This window comes from Cololabis saira, chromosome 14, assembly GCF_033807715.1.
Source record: "Cololabis saira isolate AMF1-May2022 chromosome 14, fColSai1.1, whole genome shotgun sequence".
NCBI classification, from domain to species: domain Eukaryota; kingdom Metazoa; phylum Chordata; class Actinopteri; order Beloniformes; family Belonidae; genus Cololabis; species Cololabis saira.
In genome coordinates this window covers 2,883,410-2,907,964 of record NC_084600.1, presented here as the reverse complement: position 1 = coordinate 2,907,964, position 24,555 = coordinate 2,883,410, and the positions used below count along the sequence as shown (strand labels likewise).

Below are 24,555 nucleotides of genomic sequence, written 5' to 3'. Positions count from 1 at the left end.
TTTATTGTGAGCAGATGTTTTTCAGGCTTTTTCTTCTCAGAGTGGTTAAGACTGAAACTAAAGATAGTTAAAAAGCTTCGGTTTGAGGGTCTAGTGAGGAGAAGTGTGCTGACACACACCTTGACAACACAAGTTATTTAGATAACATTAACTGAAAAAAGAAATCATAAAATAATTGTGACTAAAATGAATCTGAATTATTTGAATGCGTGATATTCTCCAGGATGTAGATGAGATTTTACTGAAGCATCAGCAGACTTACAGATGTGATCTTTGTTACTCAGCTGTTTGACGGCAGACACATGCTTATTTTCAGACAGATAACTGAGATCTGATCACAGGCGTTTGATCAAGATGCATGTGAGGACTCGTTGTTCTGCCAGGGTTTGAGCGCTCACTTAGGACCGGAGCGGCCGGGTTGCATGATAGCGCCAGGATAACGCCAGGATAACGCCAGGATAACGCCAGGATAACGCCAGGATAACGCCAGGATAACGCCAGGATAACGCCAGGATAACGCCAGGATAACGCATGATAACGCAGGATAACGCCAGGATAACGCCAGGATAACGCCAGGATAACGCCGGGACCGAGGGGCCTCTGGGGTCAGAGCTCGGCCCGCTCAACCTTTACGTGGCCTTTCCCCAAAAACATCCAAAAACACATTCCTCTTTTCTGGCCTCTCAGTTTTTCTTCAATTTTTCAAAAAGCATCCATTTCACAATCTTTCAAACCCCCAGGGGTTCACATCTGTTCTTTCCTGTGAGAAATAACAGCTGTACTACAGAAAAGACAAAAGGTCAGTGCACACCTGCAGCCTCTGCAAAAGTGATCTTATAAAGTATAATCAGTGATGCTGAGATGCATTACAAAATACTGTATAAAGTATAAGAGAAACAAAAGATCATCATTTCTTTTAGAGAGAAATAAAAGGATATTTTTGACAAGCAACAAATGGATCTAAAACTATCTAAAGACTGCCATTAATTATTAATCTAGTGATTCTCACTAGCGTTTTTCTCCAATACCAGTTACTGATGACGCCTGCTTATCATTTTAAAGGAGCAATGTGTACGATTGTAGGTTAAAATACTCGAAAATAACCTAGAAAGAACAAGAGAATGAGGAGAAATAAGTGCAGTCGTGTCACGAAAATGACACGACTGTCATATCTGTCATATCGGTTACAGGAGTTAAAATATGGAACAGCCTAAATAATGAATTAAAAAACTGTAGTTCAATAAATAAGTTTAAAACGACGTATAAATCCAATATAATCGAAAGATACAGAACATTAGTGTGATACAAAACTATATATATATATATATATATATATATATATATATATACATATATATATATATATATATACATACATACATTGTTGATGTAATAATAATATTTATATACCAAAAAATGTAATGATTGGTCTTTGGTTTCCTTTAGTTCTCACTCTTCTAGAGATTGTTTCTGTTTCCTCTAAGCATTGATTATTTACTTTCTCTGTTAGTTGTTTTTCTGAGATCCGTCTTCTGTTAGTTTTTTTACTAGATTTTTCTGTCATATTTACTTTACTGGTTTTTTTTGTTATTGTAGATTGTTTGTCCTTGTTGTATTAGTACATTAGTAGTACTATGAAGTAAACAAAGTTAAAAAGGGAAGGCACAATAAGCTCAGGCTTCAGCCTACACCTTTTGGTCGGTTTATTCCTTACTTCTTTTTTGTATTATTTCTTTCCTACAAAAGGAAAGGAAATGCAATGTATTTATCAATGGAAACTGATCGACCAAATAAACTACTTCATCAAACTTTGCATTTGGCTGCTGAGACATGGATGGGGTTATATCCTGCTAAATAACCAGCTTTGATCCATCCGGTCTTGCAATGCTGGTTCTTGCCACGTTTACTTCAAACTGGTAAGCAACAGGTCTGATGGTAGAGTAGGTCAAGGTTCTATGACATTTATTAGATTTACTGATCTCCACTGACTTGACTCATTTTGCAAATGCAACCGCAAAAAAAGAAACAGCGCAACTTAGACAGACGTCTCAGAAGCAGAGAAAAAAGAAAAGTGTTAAAAATGGAAAAAAAGTGACTGCACTCTCGGTTAGAGATTTTGATTTCTAGGTTACAGATTTTGTTTTAATTCTAAGATTTGGGGTTTCTATTTGCAACACATTTGGCATTGAATTGATGCAATAAGAGGAATCCGTGTTCAATGTAATGGATTCAGATTTGCTCTCTTACTGAACTAAATAGTTTCAGTCTGAGACAAGTACTCTTCCAACATTTTGCAAGGTGAAATAGTCCAGCAGAAGTAAATAGTTATTCCGTATCATTAACCTTGCCTTCAGCTGTGCATGCAATAACTTTATTAGTTGGTTTTAATTTGTCTTTGGCGTTCGTTTGATGTAAATGAGTAGTCCAAATGCTTCTCGTTACCTTTTTTCCGGGCCTGGGAGATGATATCAGCAGCACTCTTGCTCATGACCCGGGTCACGTAGAGAGGACAGTTGGTCTGGCTGGCGATGGTGACGGCGCGGAACACGGCCTCGGCCTCCAGCTGCAGAACAACAACAGTCTGACTGACGGGGGGATGTTTGGCTCAAAATGACAGCACTGTCACATCATTTAACATTACCAGCCAAAAACATTGCAAATTATAACCTACCGTATTTTCTGGACTATAAGCCGCTACTTTTTCATAGGTTTTCAACCATGCAGCTTATACAAAGATGCAGCTATTCTGTGGATTTGTCTTCCACCGCTCGGGGCGCTCTAACCGGAATTAGAATCAAAACTAAGACAAAATAAATGCAAAGAAGAATACGCTACTTCTTCTTTAGCAGATAGAAGTAGGTAGAAGCAGATTTCAAACAGATAAATAAATACCATTTATTTTCTCTTGGTTCTGTCCCGTTTTAATCAGCAAAGTTGCTGCCGTGTTAAAAGACACTGTTAGGAAAGGATCTATTTAGGTACAAACATGTACATCATTTGCAGTTCAAAATCCTTCTGTACATGTAGTAAATATTTAATCTAACATAAATATCTGCAGCTTGCATATCTTTTTTTTTTAAATAGTGTATATGTATATCTTTTCTTTAATTATTTTTTTTTTAAATAGAGCGGATGCGGCTTATATGCAGGTGCGGCTTATATGCAGGTATATTATATATACAGGCTTATAGTCCAGAAAATACGGTAAATTGGCTAAAAGGAAATTTGATCACAACAGCGAGTAGATGCTAAAATGACCTAAAACCAGACCCAATGAGCACCACGTGTTTCCATCTTTTACCAAGTCAAAGACCTTGAAAGCAAACATATCAGACACATATTGGACACATTTCGGACCCGTTCTCACTGTAAAGCAGAGCACATGGTATTTTATTACCATTAATAAATATATGAATGGTCCACTGCTAAAAGCCCATGTTCGTTAAAGTGAAGTAGTAAGGCCTAAAAATGAATGTTTGCATATAATCATAAATAAAATCCCCTCCAGATGTGGAAAAAAGATCCTACATGTGTTTTGCACTTTGAAATCTGATGCAAACGCTGCAGCTGATTATTGCGCTCCACTCAGCAGGCTCAATCTGGGTCCCATAGACACTAAATTAGAACCATGCACGACACCAGACACTGGTAGAAAAAATACTAAATTATAATAATAATGATGACGACCCGGCTTGGCCTCTTGCTCGGTTAAATCAAGTTTAGCGAGCTTTGGGTTGGAGAGGCTCCCTCTAACTGCATGACATTGTGGTAGTGGCGGGACAACGTCTCTGCGCTGCACCACACAATGGAAAATCCCAGACCAGTTCATGCCAGAAAAGTTGCCGAGCTGAAAGCATGGATTTGATTTGAGCTGTTTTCTGAAGAAACATCAGCGGCAACAATTGAGGGACTCTGGGAGTTTTCACACAGTCTATCTAATGTGTCCGAAACCAGAACAAGAGCAATGTGTGTGTGATGACCAGTCCAAAAGAAATGTGTATCTGTATTCCCATATTTGCACTTTAACCCTTGTGCTGTCTTTGGGTCAAGGGAGGGTGAAGGGAGAAAAGATGGAAGGAAGGAAAGAAGGAAGTAAGGAAGAAAGGAGAAAAGAAGGAAAGAAGGAAGGGAGAAAAGATGGAAGGAAGGAAGGAAGGAAGGAAGGAAGGAAGGAAGGAAGGAAGGAAGGAAGGAAGGAAGGAAGGAAGGAAGAAAGGAGAAAAGATGGAAGGAAGGAAAGAAGGAAGTAAGGAAGAAAAGATAAAGAAGGAAAGAAGGAAGGGAGAAAAGATAGAAGGAAGGAAAGAAGGAAGTAAGGAAGAAAGGAGAAAAGAAGGAAAGAAGGAAGGAAGTAGGAAAGGGAGTAAGGAAGGGAGAAAAGATGGAAGGGAGGAAAGAAGGGAAAAAAGATGGAAGGAAGGGAGTAAGGAAGGAAAGAAGGGAGAAAAGGAAAGAAGGGAGGGAGGAAGGAATGGAGAAAAGGAAAGAAAGAAGGGAGGGAAGAAGGAAGGAATGGAGAAAATAAGGAAAGAAGGAAGGAAAAGCAAAGAAGGTAATAAGGGAACAAATGACGAAAGGGAGGTAGGAAGAAAAGGGAGTAAAGGAGGGTAAAAAAGGAGGAAAAGAGGAAATGAAGAAGGAAGGAGAGAAAGAAGGATAGAAGAATTGGGTCATTTTGACCCAAAGACAGCACAAGGGTTAACAGACTGTCTGCACACACGGAAAAAAAACAAAGACATTGGAATCTCAGTTTGTTCCAAGCCAACGTGGTTCGCACCTACTTACGTTTACTATAAATGACAGATAAAGTAACAGTGTAAAGTCTGTGAATGTTGTACCTCCTCTGGCCTGCTGAGCACGTGTCCCTCCGGTCCGGTGATACCCATCTGCAGCATCCGGGCCTGCTCCTGCAGGGGAAGGGAAGGAAAAAAACGGGTCTGTTAGCTGAGATTTACTGCAATGTGGTTAGGACCATTTTTGTTCTTAAAAAGTTTGATCTCTCAAGCAGATGCAATGGGTTGGTCACGCTTCAGGATAAAAGCCTTTTTTTCTTCTGTTTGGTCTATCTGTGTGAGGAACATGAGCAGCAGTTTGGTCATGTTGATCAGCCCACACACACACACACACACACACACACACACACACACACACACACACACGCACGCACGCACGCACACGCGCGCACACACACACACACACACACACACACACACACACACACACACACACATGCACGCACAGGTGGGACTCTGTAAGCGAGTTATCGAGTTTACTAATGTTGTGACGTTTATGATTGAAACGATCCTCTTTTTTTCCTTTCTTCACTGCTTATAGACATTTTATGATGCAGTAAATGGATAAGTGATCCTTATTTCAGGCAAAAACCCTCCTTTTCAGTTATTCGACAGACACTGAATATCCTCACATCTGAAAAAAAGCAAACCACAACACAGTTTTGCAAAGTAAACCTACATTTCTGCAGCACATTAAGTAAAGCATGAGTCCAAACTGCGTGCGGTTCCGTTAACGGTGTACACTAACAAGGGTGGATCTTAATTTGGTGTGTGGTCTGCGCTTCAGAAGACTTATGGATGTATCATTTTCTATTTAACACTGCTTTGGTCTTTTAATGTTTGAGAGATGTATATCTGTGCGTCTGTGGGGAATAGTAGCATTTTTTTTTGACAGTCATTTGATGAGACTGTATTAGAGTCAGCGCCTCAAAGAAGCAGAGACTTGCTCTGCTGGTCTCCCTGGAGTTGATTGGGTAAAGTTGTTAACCATAATGCTCAACGCCGCACATCTTCTACGCATTAGTGTTTATTAGAAGAGCGTCTTCTGTCAGAGACTTCTTCAGTGTTGCTTTGCTGCAGATCCGTACAGGAGATCGTTCTGCAACCTCGTTAACAATGCAAAAAAAAAAAAAAGAAAAGCTTTTGCCACATTTGACTCTCCTCTCTGTCTGCCATCTACTCATTAGAGAACAAAGACACGGCCGTTTAACTAGTGCACCCATCTGAAGAAAGATCCCATTAACTGTAACCCACAACATCCGTAGACTTTAATCTAGATCCAATAACAACGCCACTTGCTCGCTGTTTTACTGAAACATAAAGAAAGGCAATCATTTCAACTTCTACCATCCCTAACCCTGGTGAACGTTCAACATGAGCTGCCATAGCAACAAGACATACTGTCGTAAAACAGAACTGTTGACCTCCTACAGTTCATTATGTCTCGTTTGATGTAGAGTCCAATGTTGTGAGAGCGTATAGCTTATCTGGATAACTGAATGAAGCCGTGGGGTGCACTGATGGAAACGTAACGTCTAAATGACAGAGTGCCTTTGGAGCCAAGTGTTAGCTATCCCATGTCTGGAAAACGGTTGAAGTCTTTGTGAAATTACAAAAAGATGTTTTACAATGTTTCTGCTTTCCTTCCTGAGATTTTTCAACCAGAATTCGGGTCAGGCACAAAACTTCAAAGCACATTTGGAAGCTTTGTACTGCGTAGCTTGGACATGCTAACTGATGGAACCATTAGTTCGGAAACTTTCTCATGAGCTCATGTCTTTCTCATGATCTATGTTTGACAAAACTTGGATATCCCCCATAAAAGTGTCCATTCATCCGTTACTTATGCCTGCTTATTCCTTTTTAGGGTCACTGGGATCTGCTACACCGACCAGACACACACACATACACATAATCATAATCAAAATGTAACCTGGCCTGCATGTTTCTGGACTGTGGTAGGATGTTAGAGTACCGTATTTTGCGACCATTAGGCGCATATAAACGTCTTTTTTTTTTTTTTAAATGTGCCGCGCGCCCAATGACGCAATGCGCCCATTGTATTATTATAAAGGCTGATTTATGGTTCCACATTACACCGACGCAGACCCTACGCCGTAGGGCTGCGTCGACTTAAAGCGGATCCATAAGGCGGACGTAATTGCGGCCACCATGAGAAGTTAAAGGCGGAAGGGGGGCGCGTGAATTGCCCGTGATTGCCCGGCGGCGGCTCCGTGGCGGGGCTCCTGGGGCGGTCGGGGAGACTCGGGCTCGCTACCGAGAAGGAGACGCGGCTCCCGGGGGAGCTGCGCCGCAGAGGCGCGGAAGGCCGGAGGAACCGCCGAGCCGACACGTCGGCTGCCGCTCGGTCGGCGGGCTCCGTCGTTTACTGTTGATGGATTGTAGATGCGTGGGCTGACGTGTCTGCTGGGTTGGACTGTTGTTCGGGCTTTTGCAAAAGCCGGCATCATTTCCGAGGGGCCGCACGGCACGGAAAATGACTCGGCTGCTCAGCGGCCACCAGAGAGCTGCGGGCTCTGCCCGTCGCAGCTGATCAGTTCTCCCGGTCTCAGCTGATCAGGCTCGGATGAATGCAGAAACGGAGGATGAAGATTTCGATGGGTTTGATTAATGTAATTGTGGTGTAAGTTATGTGCAATGATATGCCAGGACAGTAGGGGGCTGTCTAGGCGGGGACTTCCTACACTATATGTTGCAATGCATTCTGGGTAATGTAAATGTTTGGTGTGCTGGAATAAAGGGGAAGCCATAGAAAACCTGTCTGGTCCTCCATTGATCTTATCTAAGGAACCCAACACGACATGGTGTCAGAAGTGGTTCATCAGTGAAGGGTAGGAAAGGAGTGTGTTATACGAGAAAAAAAAGAAAGTTTACTCAGCCAGAAAGCATGTTGGAAGAGGAGCAGGAACCAGCGGCAGCGCATGTGCAGCAAGCCGTTCCACAGGCTCAAGCACGTGCTACGGCTTCAGCTATGTTCTCGATAAACCCTCCCGAATCCTTCGACTTTTCGAAGCCACAGGACTGGGAAAAGTGGATTAGGCGCTTTGAACGCTTCCGAGTGGCCAGCGACTTGCACAAGTCTTCGCAAGCAAATCAGGTGAACACGCTGATTTATTGCATGGGAGACGAAGCAGACGACGTGTTGAGAGGGCTACGCTTAACGGAGGAACAAGTACTGGAATATCACTCCGTGAAAGAAGGTTTTACAAACTTTTTTGTGCCTAAAAAGAATGTAATATATCAGCGAGCCAAGTTCAACATGCGAGCACAAGGGCCGACAGAATCTGCAGACTCATTCATTACCGCTCTGTATGCACTCGCTGAAGACTGCGGATATGGTGCACTTCGCGAGGAACTGCTGCGGGACCGGATCGTGGTGGGCATCAGAGACAGCGCACTCTCGCAGAGAATGCAGATGGAGAGTAGACTGGACTTGGCAAAAGCCATCAACATGGTCAGGCAAGCAGAGGACATTAAAAGGCAACAGACGGATATTCGAGGGGACAGAGCGACAGTGGACGCAGTCCGCAGCAACAAAGACAAAGAGAAAAAAATGCCAGCTTGGAAAAGCAAACACCCAGCTAAGCAGACCAAGGACAGGCGTTACACACCGGCAGCAGGGCAGTCATGCCAGAGATGTGGTAAGACACCAGCTCATGCCAGTTTCAACTGCCCCGCAAAGAATGCAGAGTGTCATAAATGCGGGAAACGTGGACATTACAGTAAAGTGTGTAGGTCTAACAAGTGTGTGAGTGCGGTGGCTGAGGACACAGAGGAGGACATTTTCCTTGGCATAGTAGACGCAGGCAAACAGGCATGGACAGTAGACGTGAAGATCAGAGACACTCAAGTGCATTTTAAAATAGACACTGGGGCTGATGTCACGGTCATACCCGAGCGGGTGTACAAACAGATATGTGGGGGGGCATCCAGCAGCCTAGCACCGGGCAACAAAGCACTGTTTGGGCCCGGGCATAAGCCATTGTCTGTACTTGGGGTGGCCAGAGAAGTGCTGTACTGCGGTGACAAGCACACCACAGAGGACATGTACGTGATTAAAAACCTGACCACAGCTCTGCTGAGCCGTCTTGCATCAGTCAACCTCAGGCTGGTAGCAAGGATAGACAGTATTGACATGGACTCAGTAAAGCAGACTTATCCGAAGCTGTGTGATGGGCTGGGACTAGTTCAACAGCCATACACCATTAAGCTCAAACCTGACGCCAAGCCTGTGTCTCTGAAAGTGCCACGACGTGTCCCACTACCTCTGATGGGAAAAGTAAAGCGGGAGCTCCAGCGCATGGAGCAGCTCGGAGTCATCAGCCGGATTGAGGAACCAACCGAGTGGTGTTCCGGCATGGTGGTGGCACCAAAGAAGGCTAAAGACGAGGTCAGGATCTGCGTCGACCTCTCTCCACTGAATGAAGCTGTACGGCGGGAAAAGTTCATCCTCCCGTCAGTGGACCAGACTCTAGGCATGCTCTCAGGGGCAAAGTTCTTCTCAAAGATAGATGCCAACATGGGGTTCTGGCAAATCCCACTGACTAAAGACTGTGCCCACTATACAACATTTATCACCCCATTCGGACGCTACTTTTACAACCGCCTTCCATTTGGCATCTCGTCAGCGCCAGAACACTTCCAGAACCGGATGGTGAAGGTGACAGAGGGGCTGGAAGGAGTCGTCTGCCACATGGATGATGTGCTCATATGGGGGTCCACGCAGGCTGAGCATGACACCCGTGTGCATGCAGTTCTGGAAAAGGCACAAGAGGCAGGCATCACTCTGAACACAGCCAAGTGTGTATTCAACCAGACAACGGTGAAGTTCCTCGGCTACATCATATCGCCAGAGGGAGTCCGGCCGGACCCAGATAAGACATGCGCCATGCAAGAGATGGATCCGCCACAGAACATCAGCGAGCTCAGGAGCTTCCTGGGCATGGTAAACCAGCTAGGTAAATTCTTGCCAAACCTAGCTGAAAAAGACAAAGCGCTAAGGGACTTGCTATCAAAAAAGAACCAGTGGTACTGGGGCTCAGAGCAAAGCCAAGCATTCAACGGTCTCAAAAAAGAGCTGTCGTCCACCCCGGTGCTGCAGCTGTACGACCCGAACAAGAACCTGAAAATCTCTGCCGACGCCTCATCATACGGTCTAGGTGGGGTTCTTCTTCAGGAGTATCAGGGCACCTGGGCGCCGGTGGCATACGCATCCAGAGCACTCACGAGCACGGAGCAGAGGTACGCTCAGGTGGAGAAGGAAGCGCTGGCCCTGACCTGGGCATGTGAAAGGTTCAGCAACTTCATCATCGGCCTTCACTTTGAGCTGGAGACCGACCACAAACCCCTCGTGAGCCTGCTAGGTGGACAGGCACTGGACACACTCCCACCTAGAATACAAAGATTCAGGATGAGACTCATGCGATACAGGTACACCATCACACACGTTCCAGGGAAGAGCCTCACGGCTGCAGACACACTCTCCCGTGCTCCGCTGAAATCAGGTGGAGTCACAGACGGCGATGGCCTGATGGAAGAGACAAACATTTATGTGGACTACGTGCTGTCAAACGTGCCAGCGAGCGAGGCCTACCTGTCAGAGCTGCGCAAACAGCTGAGCGCAGACAGCATCTGTTCGGAGGTGATGAGACACTGCGCAGAGGGCTGGCCAGATCGCAGCAGACTGGACACTCTGGTGAGGCCCTACTGGGCTGAAAGAGCCGTACTCAGCACACACAATGGACTGTTATTGCGGGGGACTAGACTAGTAATCCCCTCAGTGATGAGGAACAGTGTGCTAGAGAAGTTACACGACGGGCACCAGGGAATAGTCAAGTGTCGTGAGCGGGCCAAACAATCAGTGTGGTGGCCAGGCCTCAGTAGCCAGATCGGAGAGCTGGTGCTGAAATGTGTTGCGTGTGTCAAGGAACGGAACAACGCAGCCGAGCCTCTCATGCCTACCAGGCTGCCGGACAGACCATGGCAGAAGGTAGGGGCCGACCTGTTTACATTAAAGAACACTAAGTATTTAATGGTTGTGGATTATTTCTCCAGGTACATTGAGATTGCCCAGCTGAGCCCGACTAGGTGTGCTGATGTCATCGTGCACCTCAAGTCCATGTTTGCCAGGCATGGCATACCAGAGACTTTCATCACAGACAATGGGCCACAGTTTTCAGGTGCCCAGATGTCAGCATTTGCAGCGGAGTACGAGTTCGAGCATGTGACGAGCAGCCGAGATATCCTCAAAGCAACGGCGAGGCCGAGCGTGCCGTCCAAACCATCAAAAACCTGCTGAAGAAGGCGTCCGATCCATACCGTGCACTGCTGGCCTACAGGAGCACTCCCCTGAGTAACGGCTTCAGTCCAGCCCAGCTGCTTATGGGCCGGAGGCTGCGCACCACGGTACCTTCGTTTCCTGCAGTGCTCGAGCCAGCCATCCCAGATCTTCGAGCAGTACAGAGCAGGGAGGAGGAGAGGAGGCGGATGGACGCAAACAACTACAATCACAGACACAGGGTGAGAAATCTCCCTCAACTGTCCCCGGGAGATCGCGTGTGGGTCACTGACACCAAAACACCAGGTACTGTAACATCCACGCACGAGACACCCAGATCCTACCTGGTCAGCGGGCCTCAGGGCAGTATCAGGAGGAATCGTCGCCACCTTGTGCCTATGGCCAAAGACAACAGCAGCACGACACAGGGGCAAGCAGCTGAGGAAGACCTGCAGGACACTGCCCATGACACTGTTGCTGTGTCCACAGAGGGGTCACAAGGCTCCCCTCGAATTATTCGAACCAGGTCAGGAAGACCTGTCATTAAGCCAGAGAGACTGAACTTGTGAAACATGTGAAAAAAAACAAAAAAAAACAAAAAAAAAGAGATGTACTATGTTATGTTGAAGAAACAAAGTTATGTGAAAAAAAGGGAAATGCTGTATGTTGTTATTATGTTGATTTTCAGAAGCTTGCAGTTATGGGTTAAGCAGGACCAAATTTATGTGTGACTAATATGGTGAAATATTCTTGTTTGGTGAATTTTGGTAGCAGCAAACTCAAGTATAACTGTTAGAATAACTAAGTTTAATGTTATGGTAAAACAGTTCTCAGAAGGGGAGATGTGGTGTAAGTTATGTGCAATGATATGCCAGGACAGTAGGGGGCTGTCTAGGCGGGGACTTCCTACACTATATGTTGCAATGCATTCTGGGTAATGTAAATGTTTGGTGTGCTGGAATAAAGGGGAAGCCATAGAAAACCTGTCTGGTCCTCCATTGATCTTATCTAAGGAACCCAACACGACAGTAATAACTTAAATAAAGTACAATCAAACTAAGTTTTTTTTCCGCTCTATTTGTGTGTGTTGTGCGCGCGTGTGTGTGTGTTGTAAGGCGGCGCTCCGTGTGTGTAGAAGGCGCCTTTTCGGTCGGTGCGCCGTATGTGTGTTTTAAATACAGAAATGACACACAAAACTGAGGGTGCGCCTTTCCACACGGCACGCCGAATGGTCGCGAAAATACGGTACCTAGAGAAAATGCAAACCCAACACAGAGAGGCCCCTGCCAGGATTCAAACCAGGGACCTTCTTGATGAAAGGTAACAGTGCTAACCACCAAGATGCTCCATATAAGAGTCGTCTGGGCAAAAAAGTAAATACGCAGCTCTGATCAATTCTTGAGGCTGCTCCTTGAGTCCTAACTTTCAATTCAATTCAATTGTATTTGTATAGCGTCTAATACAACAGATGTTGTCTCTAGACAACATCTGTTGTTGATAACTCAACAACAGGTTGCCTGGCAGTGATTTTGCACAAACAATGCACCTTTTGTCAAACGTATTCTTGAGACGGAGCATTGCAGACAGAAGAATGCATGAGTCTTAGCATGTAGTCAAAAAACGGTACCAAAACTGACTAGATTAAACATTGGCAGAGTATATGCCTGATATGTGCTATTGTTTTTATTTTATTTTTTTAAAAGTAAGCTCTTAAATGTTGAACTGTTTGCCCACTTGCACAGGATTTCTGTACCTTAACGGTTGGGATTATACATTTATCAAGATTCATGATAAGAATGGCATTTCAGGAACGGGGACTGGATAAATACTGGAATTTGGCCTTCACATAACCCTGAAAAAATAAGATGTAATAAGATTTATTGCCAACACAAACACAATCATTCAATTTTTTCTTTGACTGGATGTTGACATTTGCATGTGGAGTGAAACACTGAGCAGAGTTGAGGCGAAATGAGCTTTGAATACTATAGAAGGAACTAGAACTTTAAGCTCCTCATCCACAGTGGCTGTGACCTCATGTTACTTCTATCTTCTTTCCTTTTATGTTTGGATCACACGCAGGGCCGAACAGTCTCAAGGGGACCAAAGTAAGAGCTCTGCGATATCTGCGCCTTCAAACATATTTGGTTTTCTAACTCCTGAAAGTCTGACTCCTTTAAAAGTCCTGCTTTGCTTTCGGCCTGGATAGGGAAGTAGAGATTTAGAGTGAATCAGATCCAACACGCACATGGCTGATAGAATCCAGGCCTGGCCTGGACTTCTGAGTAATAGCAACTGTTTAAATCCACCAAGTATTACGCTTGATTCACTTTCATTTGTCCACATATGGAACGGCCCTGTATAAAATACACCCACTCCTCCTCGCTGTCCTGCAGGAAACACATCACTATCATCACTGATCCGTGTTTAGTCTGCAGGTAGTGGAAATGCACTGTGATAAGGTTGGACTATGTAAGCAAATCTAAGTAGAAAAGTTAAATAAACTATGACTAATATAAACAGAACAGATATGGACATAATGGGAAAGTAATTAAAGAGAGTACAATAAAAAATACATGTTTTCTTCTGTTTTTCCTTGTTACCTCAGCGATGATCTCTCCATTTTCAGCATGGACCTGAGCGACGCCTCCCCTCTCTGCCAAGAAGGTGAACACCTCATAGAGCTGCAGGAGAAAGAGACAGATAAATGACAGTGATTCTGTTTTTGCTTTTGAAATACAGCCCAAACTGTTTAGGTAAGAACATAACACTGTTTTTTGAAAACTCCTGGGTCACGTATGAGTCACGGTTTAAAAGAGGCCCACAAATGACACGATGCCGACCATGACACACTGCAATTACCGTGTGTGGTCTCCAGGACGGCTGAGACTCACGTGGGATGGGCGGTTGTTGTACTTTGTGTCCTGCTGTGCCACGCTCCCTCAGCGAGGCGCATGACATCAGGTTTTCAGGTTTCGGTTGTCTCATGTGCTCTTCTCAAAGCCAAATTAGCTACGGCCGCATGAGAGACACCCAGCCTTGTCTTACACTTATAAACTTATAAACTCACAGGCTGCAGTCTACATTAGTACACAGTATTTTCAAAAAGTAAAAGAAAAAAAATCAATACTATTACAATAATTATTACGACGGAGTATTGGGGCTAAGCTAAGACAAAAAAAATGGGAAATTACGAGAATAAAGTCGTAATATTATGAGAATAAAGTCGTAATATTCAAACTTCAAATCAAATCAAACTTTATTTATATAGCACTTTTCCTACAAATAATGAAACACAAAGTGCTTAACAGAAAAAAAAACAATAAAAAACAAATAAACATAAAACTTATTAATGCCCCCCCCCCCCCTCCCCGCAGACAAAAGCACACTACAATTCACCTAAATTCCTAAATTACACACACAGACACGCACGCAGACACATGGTGTAGACATGGCTAGGCACAGAGGATCCAGGTGAGGAAACGGTAACAGGGAGCCGTCCACGCCAGGAGGTCTCATAGCCCGCAGCTACAAGGGGGGGGGCCCACAGAGACCATCCCGGCCCGGACGGAAAGAGGAGTCCACACCACAGCGGTGAAGCCGTGGTGCAGAGCTCCACAACCATCCAGGCCAGAACCACCCCCAGGACGACCCCCTGCAGGCCAGAGTCACTCCCAGCATGGAGGCTCCCCATGAGGAAACACTGGAGATAAAAGCTACAAGAAAACAGGATAAAATACACTAAAGGAGTTTATAAAAAACATAAAACATACAAACATAAAATCCTAAAAGTATGTCTAGAAAGTAAGACATTAAAAACTAAAATAATAAAACAGTAAAATGTATAAAATAGACCATAAATAACAACTAAAATATTTAGATAAAACATTGAGATTAAACAAAAATAAAATACGATAAGAAAGGATAAACTAAATATAAAACAGAGCAGTAAGATTCAATAAAAATAAGGGTGAATAAGAGTATTACGACTTTATTCTCGCAACATTAGGCTATGACATTCTCGTAATTTTACGACTTTATTCTTATAAATGATGACTTTATTCTCATAATATTACGACTTTATTCTTGTAATATTACGACTTTATTCTCGTAATATTACGACTTTATTCTTATAAATTACGACTTTATTCTCGTAATATTATGACTTTATTCTTATAAATTACAACTTTATTCTTATAAATTACGACTTTATTCTCGTAATATTATGACTTTATTCTTATAAATTACAACTTTATTATTATAAATTACGACTTTATTCTCGTAATATTACAACTTTATTCTTATAAATTACGACTTTATTCTCGTAATTTTACGACTTTATTCTCATAATTTCCAATTTGTTTTGGTCTTAGTTTGGCACTAATACTCAGTCGTAAATTATAATTAATTATTGTGAATGACAATTAAATATATTTTGCTGACCTTTTAGACTGCTCCAGCCTTACACTTAACTTTGCTGTTTTTGTGGTTCTTGACATTTCAGTTTACTAACAAGTCTACTGCTCTTATATAACAGTATAAACACAAGACAGTGTGAACTAAATGTTTGGATTTCCACAAGACATTTCTCAAGGTGTGTCTGTGTTGATAAGAATAAAAAAGCTCGTATGTACAACATATTTTAAGTTTAGTTATTTTCTTGTTTATTTCCACGGTGGCAACAAAGAAATCCTCATTTAGTTATGGGACGGTGACAAATTGGGGATGACATTTAAACATTTATGTACCGTTCTTCACAGCATCCAGATGTTTAATATTGCACAGAGAAACTTCAAAAACTGAAATTGAATGAAAGACAATCAATGTGTGTGCATTCATGAACATAGCTCTCTAGTAGTGTAGCCTTTAAAGCGGGTTGGCCTTGATAGTTACATTTGCAGTGAAGACGTTGCAAAATAAAAGTTTTAATAAGTTAATTGGGTTTTTTTTTTTTTTTTTTTTAACCTATGAGGTGTGACGTATTTGGAAGTTGCCGTACCTCACTGTTGCTCATCTGGTAGTAATCCTTGTAGGCCATGTAGACCTGGAATGAGTTCACGCCTGTAAAAAATGAGTACATGATGATAATGAAAAAAAGATTGTTATTTAAACCCACTCAGCCTCTTAAATCCTAAATCTACCCCATCTCTAGTCCCTTAAAAGTCTATGCTATGTCTGTAGGCAGTACTCGAGTTGTAAAACAAAATCAGGGGGGATGGTGGATTTTATCATTTGGGGACAGATAATTTGTGCTGATTACAAATAATATAATATATTACAAACAATAGCACTGACCAAAACACCTGCAGAAATACTGCAGGAATGACATAGCAGCAGTTAAATGCAGCCTTCTGTAAGCTTTAAATATCCACTGGGCTTACATCAAATACATCAAAACACAACAATAAAAAACACTTTTCTGAACTTATCAATATGACTCTGTCCTTCACAGGATAAGTAAAATGGATCACTGCAAAAACTCACAATCTTAACAAGAATATTTGTCTTACTTCTAGTTAAAATGTCTCATTTTAGTAAAAAAATCTCATTACACTTAAAACGAGACAAGACAACAATTTTCACCTGTTTCAAGTAGATTTTCACTTGAAATAAGTAGAAAAATCTGCATGTGGAACAAGATTTTTTTGCTTGTAATGAGAAGATAAATCTTGTCCCACTGGCAGATTTTTCTACTTATTTCAAGTTAAAATTTAGTTGAAACAGGTGAAAATTGTCAAATAAGTTATTTTTCTGGTGTTATTTTTCTGGTGATGACTCTAAATGTTGAAATAGCAGTAAACCACATTCATTGATGAAATGACATAAGGGATGGAAAGGGGGGATGGCAGTTTTACAGGGGGGATGATTTGGACCGTTTTTATTTCAGGGCGGGATGCCATCCCCCCTCATCCCCCCTCAACTCCAGTATTGTCTGTAGGTCTGTAAATCACGCTAAATGACTCCATCTCTAACATCTTGGACTGCAGCTATTATGGGATGATCCTTGTTGCACCAATGCATGCTGCAATCTAAGAGGACGGAGGGGAAATGTGTTTGCTGCACAAGAAATCCACAGATTAAGCAGCTGAACAACATTAAGGGACAGGCCGCACATATGGAAAGGCAATGAGGGTCATTTTGGTTAGTCGTAACCACATTTCAAAATACATAGAACTTTTAAGAATCAAAAGTGCACAAACTTAATGTTTAACTGTGTTTTCTGGCTATAATTCATTAGGAAGTCCAACTGTGAAAGTCTCCAGCCTGTTCTGTGGTAATTATCGTGTTATATCATCAGTGCTGACCTTTCTCCTTGATGAGATTATCCACCTCCTGCTTCACGCTGTCGTTCCAGTGGGTGATATCCACATGCAGGGAGTAGTCGCAGCAGGACTTCTCGTCGGCCCACTGCCTCCACTGGTCGTAGGACTCCATGAGGCTGGTGCCCGGCTCTGGGATCACGTGGTCCACTGGTGTCCATGCAGAGGACAGACAGAGAATGATGGGGAAAAAAGGGGTTATCAAACAGGAAGTGGGTCACGGAGACAGAGAGGAAAGATGACGTGGGGACACGAAGCGTCCGTGTTTCAACCTTCTCTCCGTGCGGTGTCTGTCTTGCATAATCAGCTGTTTGAATTCCCGCTGTGCTCAGTCAAGTCAAACCTCGTCAGATGTCACATCACATTTAGTTTTGTCTCTCCGAGTCCAGATGTCCTTGTAAAAACCGAGAGCTGCTCAACTGTACTTTGAATGGATTATGTCATCAGGATCAATATTTTACAGACATGCTTTAGGAGGGGGAATGGCTCATTTTGCACATTTTACAAGTGCATAAGCGTAAAGAACATATTTTTGCACGATTCGAATATACTGTACAATGGTTTCAAAAGCAGACGGTACATTTTTAACTTGGTATATGTTTGTAAAGTGAATCCTCCTGGAAAGTCTTTTGTGTCTGATTCGTGGATGGTAAATCCTCACTGCACGCCACTATCGCTGTGCATGAACTGTCTCGCTCCATCTTACTCAGCTATTGTAAAATAAGACTTCCTGCTGGCCTGCCACCTGCCTGGCTTCTTTATCTCATTAAAGAAAACCCAATCTGCTTATGTTAATAAGATGAAGCCCTAAACTGCAGTCACACATGCAGAGACACGGACGGCAATATGAGTGATTTGCAACAAATTGACGGTGATGACATAAATGTAGCATTGTGGTTGCCTAACGATATGAAACACCTGTTTGTTCCAAACACAGTTTCATCTGAAGGGAAAATAAACGGTATGCTATGAACACAAGTAACCGTGCGTGTACACTTTTTCATCCCCTGGAATATAATCCCCTTGTGAATGGAGCCTATAAATGGATTTTACTACAGTGGGAGGGCTGTTGGTGCCTGGAAACACAGACTCTCTGGCAAACAGGCAGCAGAGCTGCAGCCGGCCCAAAAGAGGTGTCTATGTGGTATTTATCTATCTATCTACTGTATCTATTAGCTGTCTAACCTACATGCGGCGCTGGAGCTAAACACAAAAGGATGCAGTCACTCTGTGGTGCCCTATTTCCATGGGAGCAGTGTTTCACCATGATCTGCCCACCGGTCCTGCCCCCAACGTTCTGTCTTTTGTGAGTCGCTCTATTTTGGAAAGTTGCCCACAGCCGCCCAAAACCTCTCCCCGACCCTCCCCCGTCCTCCCGTCCTCTGGGCGGGTTCCAGCCCGGCCTCATCCTCACTGCAACTTCTTTTTTCTTTTGGCTTCGGTCTCTATGCAAATGTGGAGTGGGGGCTTCGCCTGAAATCTATGACTGTGTTTCCATGCATCAATAACCCTTTTAAAACCCGAATATTGGCAATAACCCGGATTTGCACGGCCATGTAAACACCAATAACCCCTTTGAATAACCCGAATTTGCTCATTTTCGGGTTTTTAAAAACCCAAATATGAGCCCTGGGTTACTCCTTTTAAAACCTGAATATTGGGTCATGTAAACACCAAACGGAATATCCCCATCAAACGGAACATGAATGTGTTTTCTGCACATGCTCTGTTCACAAGGAATCCTGGTCTTTTGAGTCCAGGAAGTTCTTATAAACACGGAGAAACACAAGACCAGGAGGAGACTAATCACTTCATAAATGTAATGAAGGATATGAACATTTCTGCATTTGTAGACGGTAGAAAGTACCGGGATAGAAGATTTACAAGAAGGTGAGAGAAAAGTTGTTTTGAATTTGGATCCAGGAAGAAGAAGCAGAAATGACGGTAATTGCGTCATCACGTTCTCCGTGCGTCGCTGGTTTGATCCAGATATCCCGAATGATTAATTACCATGTAAACGGAATATTCCGAATGTTTCAGTAACCGGAATATTAGCAATAACCCGAATTTTGACTGCATGTAAACGTAGTCAATGTGACATGCGGGAGCGGGTTTTCCTGCAGCTCTTTACCGATCATGGTCGTGCCCCCGGCCAGCGCGGCCTTGGACCCCTGGGCGAAGTCGTCCACGGTGGTGGTTCCTCGGAACGGCATCTGGAAGTGGGTGTGGATGTCGATGCCGCCGGGGATCACCATCTTCCCGTTGGCCTCGATGGTCTTCACGCCGCCGGGCACGATCAGGTTGTCGCCAATCTGCCTGTAAAGTGGATACGACGTTGTCAGAAAGGTATGGAGATGACCCGGGTGTGGAGGAAAACCTTTATTTCTTCTTTTTTCTGCCTCAATATTTACCTCAAAATATCTTTTTTTAAGTTGTTTAACCCTTGTGCTGTCTTTGGGTCAAGGAAGGAGGAAGACAAGAAGGGAGGAAAGAAGGAAGGAAGGAAGAATGAAAAGAAGGAAAGAAAGAAGGAAGGAAGGAAGGGAGGAAGGAAGGAAGGGAGGGAGGAAGGAAGGGAGGGAGGAAGGAAGGGAGGGAGGGAGGGAGGAAGGAAGGAAGGAAGGAAGGAAGGAAGGAAGGAAGGAAGGAAGGAAGGAAGGAAGGAAGGAAGGAAGGAAGGAAGGAAGGAAGGAAGGAAGGAAGGAAGGAAGGAAGGAAGGAAGGAAGGAAGGAAGGAAGGAAGGAAGGAAGGAAGGAAGGAAAGAGGAAGGGAAGAAGGAAGGAGAGAGGGAGAAGGAAGGGAGAAAACAAGGAAAGGAGGAAGGAAGGGAGAAAAGAGGAAGGGAAGAAGGAAGGACAGAGCCGGAGGAAAGAAGGAAGGAAGGGAAGAAAGAAGAAAGCAAGGAAGGAAGGAAGGAAGGAAGGAAGGAAGGAAGGAAGGAAGGAAGGAAGGAAGGAAGGCAGGAAGGAAGGAAGGAAGGAAGGAAGGAAGGAAGGAAGGAAGGAAGGAAGGAAGGAAGGAAGGAAGGAAGGAAGGAAGGAAGGAAGGAAGGAAGGAAGGAAGGAAGGAAGGAAGGAAGGAAGGAAGGAAGGAAGGAAGGAAAGAGGAAGTGAAGACGGAAGGAGAATTAGGTCACTTTGACCTAAAGACAGTAAAAGGGTTAAATGGGAAATATGGTCAAAAATGACTTTTTCCTGCTTCAGAGCATTTATTTCAGTGGTTGGAATCAGTATCAACTCAAAAACCCTGATATAACCCAGCGCTGACACTTTATTTGGGGCCTGTGGAGCAGCGAGCGACCCTATCTTTAACTCCAGAACGCTTTCACACCTTATTCCAAACACAGCCCACCAAAATAAGATAGAGATGAACAACGCGAGCAGAATTGGAAAAACATGGTTGCTTTTGTGCTGTATTTATGTGGTAGATTTTATTGAGACCTCAGGAAATAGTTTCAACATTTGAAAAAAAAAAAAAAAAGGTCATAATATGCCTTCTTTAAGAGACGGCAAGTTAAGTCAAGTTTGAATCAGCACACTGTTACCATGACAGTACGACAACATTTCTGAAACATGTAAAGAAAAAAAGTGGTGTTGTTCAGAGTTTATAGCGGAGGCGAGCCAGACAGACAGGCGAGCAGAAGCCAAGGTCTCTGTGTTTGCTGCAGGCGACGGGTGTTTATTATGCAACGCCACGCTCTGTGGGTTTCTCTCTGAGCTGCCACACCAAGGTGCAATGGGGACAAAGAGTTTACCAATGGAAAGATAAAACAAAAACCAGCGGTCCTGTTCCAGCAACCCAAATGGGGACAAGACCAGCTATCAATCTGAATCCATCACCTCATTGGGCTGAAGAAAAGGAAAAGGTTTGTGTCCGTTTTGACAATGCAACGGTCCTATGCCTAAATTAAATCCAGCCAATGGCGGCTTTGCGTGAAGGAAGTGTTTAGATACGATCAGGTGGCATTTAAAGAAATCTAAACAGAAAATGAACAACAAACAAAGAAATAATTTAGTGATATAGTATCTTATAAAAATATAGTTTGCAGTTTGCATGAATCTGTAATCCAGCAGGGCAACTCAAGTGAGGGTCTATTTTCTCTCAAATTTCCACAAATGTAACTCTATTAACCAACTTTTTAGCCAAACTAAACCAAAACTTTGCATTTAACATTTGGGTTTTACCATCTTCGGTTTTTGATGGAGTTTGTAGTAATTTAACTTTAAGAAACTAGCAACGGTGTGTTTGATCGAAGAAAATGTTCTTTCTTCTTAATTTCTCTCCCGGGCTGTAATCTTTGGCTATTTTTTGCTGCAATGTCAGACATATCAACGTCGGCTTCCTTCAAGTATTTGTGCTTTTTTTGATGGTTGCTTGAAATTTTTCAGCCCCAAAGATGACATTTTGCCAGAAGTGTTTAGATACCTCAAGTACCTCAAGTCTCTGGATGTCGTAGGGCTGTCTTGGTTGACACGCCTCTGCGACATTGGATGGAGGAAGGGGACAGTACCGCTGGGGTGGCAAACCGGGGTGGTGGTCCCTCTGTTTAAAAAGGGGGACCGGAGAGTGTGTTCCAACTACAGGGGGATCACACTTCTCAGCCTCCCCGGGAAAGTCTACGCCAGCGTACTGGAGAGGAGATTACGGCCGATAGTTGAACCTCGGATTCAGGAGGAACAATGCGGTTTTCGTCCCGGTCGTGGAACACTGGACCAGCTCTATACCCTCCGCAGGGTGCTCGAGGGTTCATGGGAATTTGCCCAACCAGTCTACATGTGTTTTGTGGATCTGGAGAAGGGATATGACCCTGTCCCTCGTGCCATTCTGTGGGGGGTCAGTGAGTATGGAGTCCGGGGCCCTCTATTGAGGGCTGTCCGGTCTCTGTATGATCGAAGCAGGAGTCTGGTTTGCATTGCCGGCAGTAGATCAGACTTGTTCCCGGTGCATGTTGGACTCCGGCAGGGCTGCCCTTTGTCACCGGTCCTGTTCATAATTTTTATGGACAGGATTTCTAGGCGCAGCCAGGGGCCGGAGGTGTTCCAGGCATGTCCCACCGGGAGGAGACTCCGGGGAAGACCCAGGACACGCTGGAGAGACTGTGTCTCTCGGCTGGCCTGGGAACGCCTCGGACTCCCCTCGGAAGAGCTGGAGGAAGTGTCTGGGTTGAAGGAAGTCTGGGCATCTCTTCTGAGACTGCTGCCCCCGCGACCCGGGAACGGATAAGCGGCAGACGATGGATGGATGGATGGTGTTTAGATACGATCAGGTGGCATTTAAAGAAATCTAAACGGAAAATGAACAACAAATAAAACAGAAAAACACATAAAGAGTTGTAGAGTGGGTCTTACTTAATGACGCCATCCTCCATGTAGATGTCAGCATGGAAGGACTGGTCATCGTTCACAATCCTCCCGCCTTTGATCAGAAGCCTGTCGCTCTGTAGGGACAAAGATGGGAGGAAGAGAGAGGGATAGAAGGGGTTAGAATAGGAAAAACATGTAAAATTCTATTTCAAGAAAGGCCAAATATGTCAAATATCCCAGAGAGCAGGATTCACTGTGCCAGAACATGTCTGTACCATGTCAGGTGCTTAAGGCGGCTTCTTCTATCTGTCTGAAGTTTGATTATGTCACCGTTATTCCGCCTAGAGGAGGTGAACAAAGTGTCATTCACTCATGTGAGGCTGTGAAGAGACTGGTATGTTTTTAACTCTCTTCCCATGCTAAAACATCACACGGAGATTTGCTACGGAGCGGCCTGGAATGCTGCCAGGGTTGCGAAACAACTCCTATTTGTAGGGACATTTCTGATAAACATCCAGAGGTTCGGCTGTTTGCACTCCTGTTTAAATACTTTATACAATAAAGTTCACCTCATACTGTACTGACATCTGGGCCATGTAACAAAAATACTGCAGGCATTTATTAATAAATAGTCTTCTGAGTTATACGTATCTAAACAAAACCGTGCAATTGAGTCAGACTGTTTTGTAAGTAGTTCAGGATTCTTTCTGGCCGCGTTTAACTGACCCGAGTGCAGCCGAGGGCCCTCAGAGAAATCACACAGCGGATTATAAATCAATATTCAACATGCTGAGTGGAATCATTTTCAACCACTAATCATGGATTCAAATGTTGCCGACATTCTTCCCCGATTTTGTTACGCAACAGAACCAGCTGTTGATATCATACTCTCACCGTAGTGAAAGAGAAAAGAAGTGATAATCTGCTCTAAAGTGGTGCTTTGGTCCGGGGCGTTGCCACGACACCACGCCGTCTCACATCACAGTTTTTTGCTTCTTTTGTGCTACAGAATCGAGTCTGGCAGGCTGTTGTCATGGCAACAACTCGCCACAGGGAAGTGGACCGCACAGGAGGGAGACCGAGTGCCGGGTTTTTGGGCCGTTTTGTAGCATATTTGGTTGAATGTAAAGCTGGCTGAGGAGCATGGTGGGGGCTGCAGGGGGAGATGGAGATAATACGTGGGCAGAACAGCTGGTTGGTGGGGCTGTTTCTGGGCAAACTGTACATTTAATCTGATGCTTAATCTGCTGGACACAGGAAATATTTTGACACAATATGCCAGTCGAGAAAAGTGAAAGGCTAATCCAAACTAACAGTGATTTTGATCATGGATTTGCAGATCAGATTATTTTTCATCACACAGTTTGTTGCAGAGAAACATCTGAGAAGAGCATGCTTATAAAAGATGGACGTGCTTGCTGGAAAATCACACTTTGGTGATGTTAAAGCAACAAAAAAACAAAAAAGGCAAAACACAATCCAACATTAAAGAAAGAATTTAGTGATATAGTATCTTATAAAAACATAGTTTGCAGTTTGCATGAATCTGTATGAAGACAGTGCAGGGCAACTCAAGTGAGGGTCTATTTTTTCTCTAATTTCCACAAATTTAACTCTATTAACCAACTTTTTAGCCAAATTAAATCAAAACCTCGCATTTAACATTTGGGTTTTGCCATCTTCGGTTTTTGATGTAGTTTGTAATAATGAGTTTAACTTAAAGAAACTAGCAACGGTTGTGTTTGATCGAAGAAAATGTTCTTTCTTCTTCATTTCTCTCCCGGGCTGTAATCTTTGGCTATTTTTTGCTGCAAAGTCAGACATATCAACGTTGGCTTCC

General features: G+C 43.7%; 1 protein-coding gene across 3 annotated transcripts in view; it reads right to left on the bottom strand.

Moving 5' to 3' along the window:
• Positions 1–24,555, bottom strand: part of dpysl3 (dihydropyrimidinase like 3) — a 75,910-nt gene that overhangs the window by 23,387 nt on the left and 27,968 nt on the right. For all 3 annotated transcript variants that reach the window (XM_061739417.1, XM_061739416.1, XM_061739418.1), the window contains exons 2-8: positions 22,761–22,849; positions 19,543–19,727; positions 17,397–17,561; positions 16,091–16,152; positions 13,695–13,775; positions 4,839–4,907; positions 2,443–2,563 (exon numbers count right to left, since the gene is read on the bottom strand). In XM_061739417.1, the coding sequence (XP_061595401.1) occupies positions 2,443–2,563; positions 4,839–4,907; positions 13,695–13,775; positions 16,091–16,152; positions 17,397–17,561; positions 19,543–19,727; positions 22,761–22,849 (772 nt within the window). The remainder of the gene's footprint in view (positions 1–2,442; positions 2,564–4,838; positions 4,908–13,694; positions 13,776–16,090; positions 16,153–17,396; positions 17,562–19,542; positions 19,728–22,760; positions 22,850–24,555) is intronic.